This window comes from Heterodontus francisci, chromosome 7, assembly GCF_036365525.1.
Source record: "Heterodontus francisci isolate sHetFra1 chromosome 7, sHetFra1.hap1, whole genome shotgun sequence".
In the NCBI taxonomy this organism is placed as follows: Eukaryota; Metazoa; Chordata; class Chondrichthyes; order Heterodontiformes; family Heterodontidae; genus Heterodontus; species Heterodontus francisci.
In genome coordinates this window covers 107,713,045-107,726,118 of record NC_090377.1, presented here as the reverse complement: position 1 = coordinate 107,726,118, position 13,074 = coordinate 107,713,045, and the positions used below count along the sequence as shown (strand labels likewise).

General features: G+C 46.5%; 1 protein-coding gene across 2 annotated transcripts in view; it reads right to left on the bottom strand.

Moving 5' to 3' along the window:
• The window catches only part of iqca1 (IQ motif containing with AAA domain 1), a 305,109-nt gene that overhangs the window by 274,699 nt on the left and 17,336 nt on the right, over positions 1 to 13,074 (bottom strand). The window contains exon 2 of one of the 2 annotated variants that reach the window (XM_068034609.1): positions 9,562 to 9,889. In XM_068034609.1, coding sequence (XP_067890710.1) covers positions 9,562 to 9,889 — 328 coding nt within the window. Of the gene's footprint in view, positions 1 to 9,561; positions 9,890 to 13,074 lie in introns of those variants that run through there. The other variant, XM_068034610.1, reaches the window with a different exon arrangement.

Genomic DNA, 13,074 nt, shown 5'->3' with positions numbered 1-13,074 from the left:
AGAGCAGTTAGCAAGAGACCCCATGAGACTGCAGCAGGCTAGGCAACAGACAGGACCCTGGGAGGTGTTGAAACTCTGCCAGAATATCAGAGATTTCACCTAATCTGGCAGTGGGTTGAAAAATATGAAAAGCAGTAGCTATAGCCATTCCTGTTTTAGCTTTCCTGTTTTTTATTTTGCTTCATGGGCTGGCGTAAGCTAAAAAGATCTGGAAGAACTCAACAGGGTGACAGGAGGACTAGCACAAAGTAAAAGTCTGGCTGCAGCAGCTGCCAGTACTGCAAGCTGCAGCTCTCTTAAAAAGAAGCATCTTCTGACAATGCAGAGCATGCACAGAGCGATCGCCGATGTCATCAGTGCATCTGAACACTTGCCAGCTTGCCAGTATGAATCCACATATGCGTGCTGACATCATCACACAATAACATCACGCATAATGACATCTGCACGTTATGATGTAACCATGTACCAAACAGGCAACCGGAGAGGCTAGGGGGTGGAGGAGCAGCAAGGGGAGGCAGTGATGATGGAGGGGGAGAAGCAGTGGGGGGAGTCGCGGTGGCAGGGGAACAGCCAGGCAGGAAGCGTGCGATGACGGGGGAAGCAGCAGTCGGGAGCGGCAGAGAACTGTGGGATGGAGCTGCAAGCAGTCAGGAGCGACAGGGGGAATAGTGAGCAGATAGGCGTGGGAGGGAGCGGCGAAGCGAAGCGACAATTGCAGGAGGGTGTGGCCAAGAGAAAGCAGCGATCGAGGCAGCAATCACAGAGGGAGCAGGGTACTGTTTCGGGGGATAGAGGCAGCATTTGCAGCTATTGAGGGTTGAGGGGGTTTGTGTTCAATTCGTTTTTTTGTGTCAAATTGAGCAGTGCCAACTTTAATACTGACAGCTGCCCGAGAGATCGTAGACAGTGACGTCTCAGTTAATGAGGCTGTATTTGCACATGTCCAGTAGCGTGCCACCTCGCAGTTGTGTTGTCAGCAAACGCAGCCCAAAAAAAATGCTCTCAGTTTTAAAAAAAATCTGAGTTTAAAAAAATCAAACAGCTGTGTAAAAAAAGAACTGATCTCTGGGTTTTAAAAAAGTAAGCTGTGTAAACAATGAAAGCTGTGGTCTCTCACTCTGAAAAGGGGCAGGTCTGCAAAAAAAACAGATCTGTCTTAAGAAGGAAACAAAAAGAAGCATGCCTGTGAAAAAGAAAACCTGTACAAAGTCCTATATTTATAAAGCAGGATCATTAAGACAATGGCTTTCAGATGTCCAGTTATAGATTGGAAGGCATCGGACATAGCATCTGAATTTAAACTGTTCCGACAGCAAATGGTGCTGTGTTTCCTGGATCAAGAAGTTAGCAAAGAAGAGAAACAAGCTACCAAAATTAAGATTGCACTGGGTAACGAGAACCTGCAACAGTTCAAGACATCAGGATTGTCAGCTGAGGATCAGAAGGACCCTAGTAAGTTATGGAGCAGCAACTGAATGTAAAGGTCAACTTCCGAGTACATGGGCTTGAGCTTTCGACCTACCAGCAAAGGCAGATGAGTCCATTGACCAGTTTGTTGCAAGGTGCCGAAGCTCAATATTGTGACTCAATAAAGACAAAGCTCAATATTGTGACTTCGCAGATTTTGAATTGTCAGAACGGGTTATAGAGCTAGTAATTGTATTTAATCCAATAGAGGCCTTTCAAAAAGACTTGCTAGAAAAGAAAAAATTAAACACCAGACGCACTATTCAATGATGGAAGCAAATTTGAAGCCATCGTGGCTGGCGCCAAAAGTTACAAGCATTGAGAGCAGTTACAATAATTGGTATGGTGACCAAGGCTTAAAGGTCTGCCAAGCCTCATAACAAATGTGGCCTGATTCAACCAATTCATATTTGTCCAATGTATCAGGAGGAGTGCAAAACTTGTGGCACGCGAGAACATTGGGCAAGGCAGTGCAAAAGGCCAAGCTCAGATACTGCACACAGGAATGGTGTCAGATCACATGCAGAGAGAACGTCTACAAGACAGGATGGCAAAGGTGACAACAGAAGACCAATCAGGCACATGAGGTCAGACAGATAGCCAGGAAGACATGGATGAAGAGTGAACTTTTGCGAACAGTGAGCAAGTATTTCACATAGTTAATTTGGATCAGCATGTCAATGATATCATGCAATCTGAGGCATTCAACATGATCAGAATTAGATTAACACAGTAGAGTGGGAAGCATAAGCTCAAAGTGAAAATCAACACCAAAGCAAGTGCAAATATTCTGCTCATCCGTATACTGAAGAACGTGTACATGATATGGGAATCTATGCACAAACTCACCACAGCTAGGCTGACTGCCTACAGTGGTTCTCCAGTCAAGTGCATTGGAATGATAACCTTGCAGTGCAGCTATGGGAGCTCTGAATGACTATCACAAATGTTTATACTATACACAACTGGACCAGCTGTCGCAGGACCTCCAGTATGCCGAGGGTCACAAATTACGAATTCATTGACGCACCAAAGATGGTCGAAAATATCCAGGTCAAGTGTATCAGGTCACTCCATCTAAAGGACGACACAAAGGTGGGAGTCTTGACACGAAGAGGTGATTTGACTAGGAGTCTCTCCTCGGCCTTTAGTTTGTTGCAGCAAGTACCGAAAGGCCAGAGGGGTTGCCACTGAATGCGATGTTGCCAGTCATCATTTTTCTAAACTTCCCAAACAAGGGAAGATGAAGGAATCATATGACAGGTAAGCAGGACCAGAATTAGCTCAGTTGCAAGTAGGACAGAAGGTCAGAGTCCTCAATCATGCATCGGGAACTTGGTATCTTGCAAAGGTTGTGAGGACGCCCAGATCGTACAAAGTCCAGCCACCCAATGCTTCAATTCTCAGATGGAACTGAAAACAACTCAGAACTGTACAACAACCCTACCTGTGACAAACCTGTGGCAACACGGACAAATTCAAAGACAAAGTCTGAAGATGAACGTACAGAGACTGAGAGCACAGAGGAAGAACAAGCTAACCAGAGTTCCGTGTCACCAGAGTCTAAGAGGAGTCATCAAGACAAGCTCAGCTCTGGGAAGAGGTTTATGATCAGGACGAATAAGCAAATTTCCTCTATGTTTTAGAGTGTGTTAAATGTACTAACCTGTAAATAACATTTTCTCTTAATTATGTGTAGTTAGTCCAAACCGCAACATCATTGTATATTGTACATATAATTTTATCTCTGGAAAAAAGGAGCATGTTGTGGGACGACCTTAAGAAGGGACCACCTTAGGAGTGGATCACCTTAAGAAGCTATGTATGAAGATCACCAGAGGAAATGATGTCGCATCACACATGGCCAGTTAGTTGTGAGTGGAGCCCAACAGAGTGAGACGAATGTAGGTGTGCTTTTGTGCAGTAACTATATATATATATATATATGTTCTAGTTAAGTTATAATAAAACCCACATTTTCTTTGGATATTACTTGTAGTCCTATGAATCTTACACTAGTTCACATAACAAAGGGACAAGTAATATTATACATCGTGGATCATTGGGGAAAATGTGCTGTGTAACAGTCAACAATGGTTGGCCATGGGACAGAGCTTACATCAAGGTATTCAGATGCTGCACTGGAGGTCTTGGTCAAGGAGATGGATAGGAGGAGAGACGGTGAGGCTCCCCAGACACATGATGAGAAGGTAGAGGGAACAGAAACTTGCAGAGATCAATGCTAGGAATTTAGCCCCAAGGACTTGGCTGTAGTGCCGCAAGAAGTTCAATGACCTCACTTAAGTGGTCAAGGTCAGTGAAAGCATCTTAGAGTCAAATGCCATATCCCACCAAATGCACCACTAGTACCAGCCACTGCTCAACCACAAGTCCATCACTCACCTACCAACAATCTCTATCAATCAGGACTCATACATAACAGGAGGTAAGAGTTGCATCCTCATGTCCGAACTCCCATGGAGGAGATGGTGCTTGCCATTACTGGGATGCTCATTGCTGAGGCCTTGGCCACAAGTGTGCTGCAGACAGGGTAGGAGACCAAGATAGCACAGGAGCCAACTTGCCAGGGAGTAAGGTCACACTCAAATTCTACTGCAGAGAACTCAGGTGAGGACTTTGATAGGCCAGACTACAGAAAAAGACTGGTGGCTGTATACACCAAAATACTTGGTGCATTGGGAAGCCTGCCAGAAAGCCTGCTTTCAATGTCAACGCAATGTAGGATTGCAGCACCAAGTTGGCACAAGGCTTTGCGCAGATCTTGGAGCCAATTTTTCCAGCATGGAACTAGTGATCATCTCCATCACCCCACTTGTGGAACCATCAATGATGCAGCATCTGATGACCAATGTCTCAGCTTCCATTGCAAATCAAGAAGAAGCCACCAAATGTTTGACTGCTGCAGTGGAAGTTCAGACTGTTGTCATCATGGATCTGGATAGCAGTATTCAAAATCTTGCAGCAATCCAGCAATCTATCCTCCAAGAGATTGGTAGGATTGATGAGGCGCTGCCCTGGGGGAATAGCAATGGTCCATAGACCATGCACCAGGTATTCTCTCTCAGGATGACAGCATTCATCCTCCCGCCCTTGCAACTCCACCAGTGCCTTTGCTGTTGCCTGTCAGCCAACCCAGACTGCTGCTGCCATGCTACAAAAGTGCAGTCTAAAGCCGGGCCTTCTAGGCCAAGAACTGCTCAAGGTTGTCCTCCAAGGCCATCTGCAGTGTCCTCCATTAAAGTCAGCAGCCTTCCACCAGCCATGCTGCAGCCACTGAGGTAGCACCTTGCAAGAGCGCTACAACAAACAGACTGCAGGTACTAAAGGAATGCACAAGGGTGATTAATTTCATTTTGGATGCATGTTTTAATTTATAAATTTAGTTTGGAATGTGTATTTTGTGTTGGCTTTTATTTTTGCATTATGACCAAGAAAACAATGTGATAGTCAGTGACAGTGGGAAGCTAAGGAGTGTGGAATTGTTGGTGAAGGCGAAATTGGAATTGTGGTTAGTGGTATGCACGAAATTCGTTTTTCACATACAGCCAGGGCAAAAAGGGGCTGTCTTGGTTGCAGCCTTCCTTCCTTTTCCTCCTCTTCCACATCCTTCTCTTCCTCGCCTTCCTCTTACTCCTCTCCACCTCCTCCTCCCCATGCTCCTGTTCCTCAGCTTTTTGCCTAATAGGTTGTGGCATAGGCTGTTCTCCCATAATGGCAAAGCTGTGCAGCATGCAGCATAGCACCATAAATCTTGAGACCCGCTTCGTCGAGTATGGTAGTGCTCCTCCAGAACAGTCCAGGCAGTGGAATTATTGCTTCAGGATGCCAAATGTCTGCTCTATTATACTTCTTGTGGCAGCATGACATCACTGTATGCATGCTGCACATGTGTGTGGGTTGCGAATCGGAGTCATGAGCCACGTCGTCAGCGGATAGCCTGTGCCATCCTGTAGCCAACCTTTGATTTGCCATGCTGGCTGACATACAATTGGCACAGAGGACCACTAAGAATGTATACATCATGACTGCTGCCAGGATGGGCAGTGACCTGCATGATGCGCTACCTATGGTCACAGACTAGCTGCCTGTTGAGGGAATGGACTCCCTTTTGACTCAGGTACATGGTAGAGATGCACTCAAAGCAATGTGTGTGCAGTCAATAGCATCCTGCACCAAGAAGAAGCCTCAAATCCTTGCAAACCTACATGCTCGCTCCACTTGCTTCTCTCGAACAAGAGAGGATGAAATAAAGTTATCTGCCTTTGAATAGAGAGCCGCAGTGAACTTTCTTATGCAACAGTGCACTGCAAACTGCGAGCGGTCTCCAACAGCAGTCTGGAAGGAACCAGAAACAGCTACTGGCAATGCAATCCTTGTTCTGCTCTAAGTTGGAGCTGTGGCTGCAGCAGTTGACTGTTTTCAGTGACGACTTCCTTATTGAGGCACAGACGTCTCCAACATTGGTCATCATTGAGGTTCAAGTAATGCTCCCTGAACACTCTAGGTGGAAATGGCAGCCTGCGGAAAGCCCTGCTCCTTCCTTCCTCCCTCTATTCGCAGCTTGTCCTATTCTACGTGGCCTCTGCTCATTCTCCCAAACATGCTCAATTCCAAAACTAAGGCCTACAGTGCACCCGTATCTGGGAGCAACTGGTTTGTGCAGATGTCAGCAAAAGGTACTTCAGCGCCGGCCACACCACTCACTGCAGACTATAGAAACTTGAAGCAACTATATAGGATTGTAGCAAAAGCCAGAAGAAATAAATCAACAACCAACCTGTAATTGGCTGATGATCCTTTTAAAAAGCGCTGGTGGGGGTGGGGGGAGGTGGTCTTTCATGCTCCTTATCATTGTGTTTAGCTATGCAAGATTAAGAGAGGATGTCGCTAGAGCTCCAAAATGGCAGCTCTACCGTCAAATTACAGAGTTGCACACAGACTGATGTCATGATCTGCATATACAGCATACATACAGTGGGACATTAAGTGCATGCGTGCTAACCCCTTTACCAATATGGCTTCCCTGGCACTCTGCGCCAGAATTGAGCACGCGGATGCCATTTTGGACCCTGAAGGGACCTCGTAGCTCCCAAATAAGCATACTACCAAGCCCAATGTTGTTCCCCACCCCCCCAACCAATATTTTATTCTGTGAGATTGTACTGATTCAGAAGAGTCACTGTGAAAGTCATACAGCTGGGCATCCCAGTGTGCAGCATGGTTAGCTATTATTGCACATGAAGTGCAGTGCATCAGTCAGTTTCATAGCTTAAAAAAAAATTTTAAACTAGCAATGGCCTCAAAGTGGTCGCTGTATCAAAGATTAGGGGCGGCACAGTGGCGCAGTGGTTAGCACCGCAGCCTCACAGCTCCAGGGACCTGGGTTCAATTCTGGGTACTGTCTGTGCAGAGTTTGCAAGTTCTTCCTGTGACCGCATGGGTTTTCGCCGGGTGCTCCGGTTTCCTCCCACCACCAAAGACTTGCAGATGATAGGTAAATTGGCCATTGTAAATTGCCCCTAGTGTAGGTAGGTGGTAGGGAATACTGGAGGGTTAGTATAAATGGGTGGTTCTTGGTCGGCACAGACTCGGTGGGCCGAAGGGCCTGTTTCAGTGCTGTATCTCTAAATAAAAAATAAAATAACCGTACCTTGTAGGAAAAGTTGGCATAAGGGAGAACAATTTAACATGCATCTTTGATTGGCTGTGCACATGCTAGCAGCTTACAATAAATGAGCCAAAAGGCTTTTGCAACAATCAAAGGGACCTAATCCTTTGGTCAATTCTGTGGGAGCGAAACTGAGCTTTGTAGCATCCATTTTCTGGGCACTACAGGTTCCCTTAGGGTTCCAAAATGATGTCCTGAGCATATGCACAACCTTCTATTGCTAAAGGGGTGAGTGCCCACGTATTTAATGTGCACCGTAAGGATGCAGAGCAGGGAGATCATGACATCAATCAGGAGCAAAGCTGATTTCATTCCAGTGCTGCCATTTTGAAACTCCACGGTGCAGCCGCTGCACTCTCGTAACCTTGCACAGCTAAACACACACGAAGCAGCATGAAGGACCCCAAAACAGTGCTATTTTAGAAGGATCGTCAACTACTTACAGGTTAGGTGCTGAATGATTTCTTCTGGCTGGTGCAATAATTCTACATGTTTTTGGTGCTCTTCATAGCTGTTTTAAGTTTCAAACGTTTACAGGGTATGGCAGGTGCTGAAGTACTTTTTGCTGCCTTCAAGGCTTCTGCACAAACCAGTTGCTCCCAGATACAGGTGCATTATTAGACAATGTTGATTCTAAGCTGCAAAGCAAACTTTAATGTAGCACGCAGTACAACAGGCCGTACACAAAGAAAAATTTGAGGGGACATTGCTGGTGGATCTTCCTCTTGGAATTGAGTATGATGGGAGAATAAGCAGAGGTCACACAGAGCAGGACAAGCTGTTAGAAGGGGGAGCAGGACGAGGAGGAGAAGGGCTCTCAATAGGAGGCTGTACCTGCACAGGATGTTCAGGGTGTAATTCTCCTATCTGAACCTCAGCAACAATAACTTTTGCTCTCAGTAGCACTGCTGGGATTGAAGAGCTGCCAGCCCTCCTATTAGCCGGCAGCTCTTGGAGGCGGGCTCTTGTCTCTTAAAGGGATGAGAGCCCTGACGGTAGCTCATTAGCTGCAAAATTGGCATGAAATCCAGTCAGGGCTCCTCCAAATGGCCAAGGCGGGGCTGCCCCCAGCTTTCCGGTCCATCATTGGGGCCACCAAAGCCCCGACAAAATCCAGCCCTCCATGTGCAGATCCCACCTCTATGCTATTCTCTAAGATACAATAAGCATCAGAATCTGAGCTGATGGCTGTAAATGTGAAATTGAGTGGCACTGTGTCTTCATCATCACTGCCTTCTTGGTCTTCCTCCACTACCTGGCTAGGTTGCAATTCTTGGGTATCTGAAAAGAAAAAGGAGGGCAAGGTTGCGGTAAGTGAAAAGGGGAAAGTAGGAAGCGGCCGCTTATACCATCTGCAGCTTTTAAGTCAGAAGCGATTCTGGAATGAGAGGGAAGTGAGATGTCAGAAGGAGGATTAGGTTTGAGGATATTGTCATCTTCAATGGATTCAGCCCTGCTGCTGGACATGGCCTCAGCAATAACCCTTCCAATAATGGCCAGCACTGTCCCCTCCATGGGAGTTAGAACACGTAGGCCCGACTTTCCCCCTTAGTTAGCTCCTGTTGCCTCCAGTTTAGGTGATGTGGCTGGCATGGATGAATAGCTGGCAGTGTGTGTACGCCCTCAGATATGGGTGTGTAGCCTGCCACAAGGGTAAGGTGAAGCATATGAATGTTTATTATGGATCCTGACTGGTGGAAATTGTTGTAGGTGAGTGATATTAGGGGTGTGATGAATGAAGCAGTGGCTAAGGCTAGAGGTGCAGTTGGTAACATATGGCATTTAAAGATGCAGTCACTGATCTTGACCACTTGTGTGAGATCATTAAACTTTTTGCAGCACTGTATCCAGTTCCTCAGGGCTAAACTCCTGGCATTAACCTCTGTAGCTATCCGTTCCCACTGCCTTCTGGGTGTGTGTCTGGAGGACCTCCTACCCCCTGTGGATGCAGGACATTTCTTCTCCTTTCCACCTCCTCCACTGCAGCATCTGAAAACCTTGATGCACACGCTCCCCCATGTTCAGCCATTTTTCTTTACGGCACAACACTATTCCAAATGATGTCGGTACCTTCAGCAGTCACAACGCATCTTCCCTTTAAGAGATACAGGCTATATTTAAGCAATTCAAGCTAGCTTTAAGTAGTGCGAGCATGTAACATGATTAGGCTCCCTGCTGATGGATACAGGCATTGGGCAGCGTGGTTAGCACTGCCTGCACATGACAATCATGATAATAACCAGGTTGCACGAAGATGTCACGCAGGATAATCACGCATTGTGAACCCTGTGCTCATTTTCAGGGGCTGTCCAATTTATCCCTCTGTGACTCTTAAACCAGCATCTTTTTTTCATTTCATTTTCTTTCCCTTGCCATTAAATCCATGATGGAACCTTATTTACCGGGATTAGCTTGAAGTCCTGCAGGACATCATCACAATAGTGAAACTCCGAGAACTCCAGCTTCACCATTTCATTCTTCAGCTCTAGGATTCTGCCCATAATTCCATCCAGCACATGATGGATAACCCTCCGCTTCTGAGGATGCACAATTTGATCATAGAGAGCCTCCATACTACGGAAAATCTGCACATACTTAATATAGAATGTTGTCAGCATTTGGAAGATCACCACACGGTCTGTCTGTGGTTTGGCAACCTGGGCAGCGATTTCCTGTCTCAGAAGGGAATGGAGGGCCTCATGACTCTCAACCCACATCTTATTGTAAGTTCTGCAATGAAAGAAAGTATTGGATAATATGTTTAGCAGACACAAATAGTTAAAAAGTCATAAATGTATTTAACAGTAAATGTGTCAGATGTATATTATAAAATTACAGAACAGTACACAACAGGAGGAAGTCATTCAGTCCATTGAAACTGCGCTAGCTCTTTTGTAGAATAATTCATTTAGTAACACTCACTGCTCTTTCCCCATATCTCTGCATTTATCCAATTCCCTTCTGAAGGCTACTAATGAATCTGTATCTACTATCCTATCAGGAAGAACATTCCAAATCCTAACCACTCATTGAATAAAAATAGTTTTTCCTCACGTCGTCTCTCGTTCATTTGCCAATTACCTTAAATCTGTGCCCTCTGGTTATCAACGTTTCTTTTTATTTACTCTATCAAAATCCTTGCATCCAAGGTTGCTAAAGGAAGTAGGGGTGGAGATGGCAGAAGGGCTTGCCATAATCCTCCAATCTTTCCTAGATATGGGGGAGGTGCCAGAGGATTGGACAGTAGCAAATGTGACACCCTTATTCAAGAAAGTGTGTAAGGACAGTCCTAGCAACTACAGGCCAGTTAGTTTAACATCAGTGGCAGCTAAGGATTTGGAAACAATAAGCAGGGATAAAAACAAACAGGCATTTGGAGAGGTTTATGTTAGTTAATGAGAGCCTGCACAGATTTGTAAAAGGCAGATCATGCATGACTAATCCAATTGAATTTTTTGATGAGGTATCATAGAAGGTTGATGAAGAGAATGCGGTGGATGCTGCCTCATCTCCATCTCATCTTTGGTCTCCTTGTCTCGAGAGACAATGGGTAAGCGCCTGGAGGTGGTCAGTGGTTTGTGAAGCAGTGCCTGGAGTGGCTATAAAGGCCAATTCTAGAGTGGCAGACTCTTCCACAGGTGCTGCAGATAAAATTGGTTGACAGGGCTGTTACGCAGTTGGCTCTCTCCTTGCGCTTCTGACTTTTTTTCTGCCAACTGCTAAGTCTCTTCGACTCACCATGCTTTAGCCCTGCCTTTATGGTTGCCCGCCAGCTCTGGCGATCGCTGGCAACTGACTTCCACGACTTATGATCAATGTCACAGGACTTCATGTCGCGTTTGCAGACGTCTTTAAAGCGGAGACAAGGACGGCCGGTGGGTCTGATAACAGTGACGAGCTCACTGTACAATGTGTCCTTGGGGATCCTGCCATCTTCCATGCGGCTCATATGGCCAAGCCATCTCAGGTGCCGCTGGCTCAGTAGGGTGTATATGCTGGGGATGTTGGCCGCCTCGAGGACTTCAGTGTTGGAGATACGGTCCTGCCACCTGATGCCAAGGATTCTCCGGAGGCAGCGAAGATGGAAAGAATTGAGACGTCGCTCTTGGCTGACATACGTTGTCCAGGACTCGCTGCCATAGAGCAAGGTACTGAGGACACAGGCTTGATACACTTGGACTTTTGTGTTCTGTGTCAGTGCACCATTTTCCCACACTCTCTTGGCCAGTCTGGACATAGCAGTGGAAGCCTTTCCCATGTGCTTGTTGATTTCTGCATCGAGAGACAGGATACTGGTGATAGTTGAGCCTAGGTAGGTGAACTCTTGAACCACTTCCAGAGCGTGGTCGCCAATATTGATGGATGGAGCATTTCTGACATCCTGCCCCATGATGTTTGTTTTCTTGAGGCTGATGGTTAGGCCAAATTCATTGCAGGCAGCCGCAAACCTGTCCATGAGTCTCTGCAGACATTCTTCAGTGTGAGATGTTAATGCACCATTTGCTTGCGTTGGTCAGTGATTGTGTCCCCCGATTTAGATTTGAGGGGGTCAATCTTCATGAGGAGTTCCCTGATGAGGACGTTCCGTACTTTGTTCTTGGCTCTTAGACGGCCAAGGTTGAACAACCTGCCACCTGATCTTGTGTGGAGCAAAATTCCTTCTTCTGAAGACTTGAACGCATGAAAGAGCAGCAGGGAGAAGAAAATCCCCAAAAAAGTGTGGGTGCGAGAACACGCCACTCAGGACTGTTTCACGCCACTCAGGACAGGAAAGGGGTCTGATGAGGCACCGCTATGCTGCATTGAGCCTTTCATATTGTCATGGAATGAGGTGATGATACTTAGTAGCTTTGGTGGACATCCGATCTTTTCTAGTAGTCTAAAGAGACCACATCTGCTGACAAGGTCAAAGGCTTTGGTGAGATCAATGAAAGCAACGTAGAGGGGCGTCTGTTGTTCATGGCATTTCTCCTGTAGCTGTCGAAGGGAGAACAGCATGTCAATGATGGATCTCTCTGCTCGAAAGCCACACTGTGCCTCAGGGTAGACACGCTCAGCCAGCTTCTGGAGCCTGTTTAAAGCGACTCGAGCGAAGACTTTCCCCACTATGCTGAGCAGGGAGATTCCACGGTAGTTGTTGCAGTCAGCGCGGTCACCCTTGTTCTTATTGGAGGGTGATGATATTGGCATCGCGCATGTCCTGTGGTACTGCTCCCTCGTCCCAGCACAGGCAAAGCAGTTTGTACAGTGCTGAAAGTATAGCAGGTTTGGCACTCTTGATTTCAGGGGTAATGCTGTCCTTCCCAGGGGCTTTTCCGCTGGCTAGAGAATCATGGCATCACTGAGTTCCGATTTTGTGGCTGTACGTCCAGCTCATCCATGACTGGCAGAGGTTGGTCTATTGAGGGTGGTCTCAGAGACAACATTTTCCCTGGAGTACAGTTCTAGGTAGTGTTCCACCCAGCGGTCCATTTGCTTGCGTTGGTCAGTGATTGTGTCCCCTGATTTAGATTTGAGGGGGGCAATCTTCATGATGGTTGGCCCAAAAGCCCTCTTAATGCCATCATACATTCCTCTGATATTTCCTGTGTCGGAGGCCAGCTGAATATGACTGCATAGGTGTTGCCAGTAGTCATTTGCGCAGCGCCTGGCTGTATTTTGTGCAGTGCTTCTGGCTGCTTTAAGTGCTACGGATGTTAACTCGCTGGGGCCTTTCTTGTAGTTCAGCAGTGCAATGCGCTTAGCGGCTATGATAGGTTACAGCTCTTCAGTGCGAGATTGAAACCAGTCTGCTTTCCGCTTCACATGTTTGCCATAGGTGGTCATAGCTGAGTCACAGGTGGCATCTCTGTTGTGGGCCCATTTGGTTTCTGCATCCCCTGTGGGAGTGTTTTGAAGGGCTTTTTCGAGTGAAT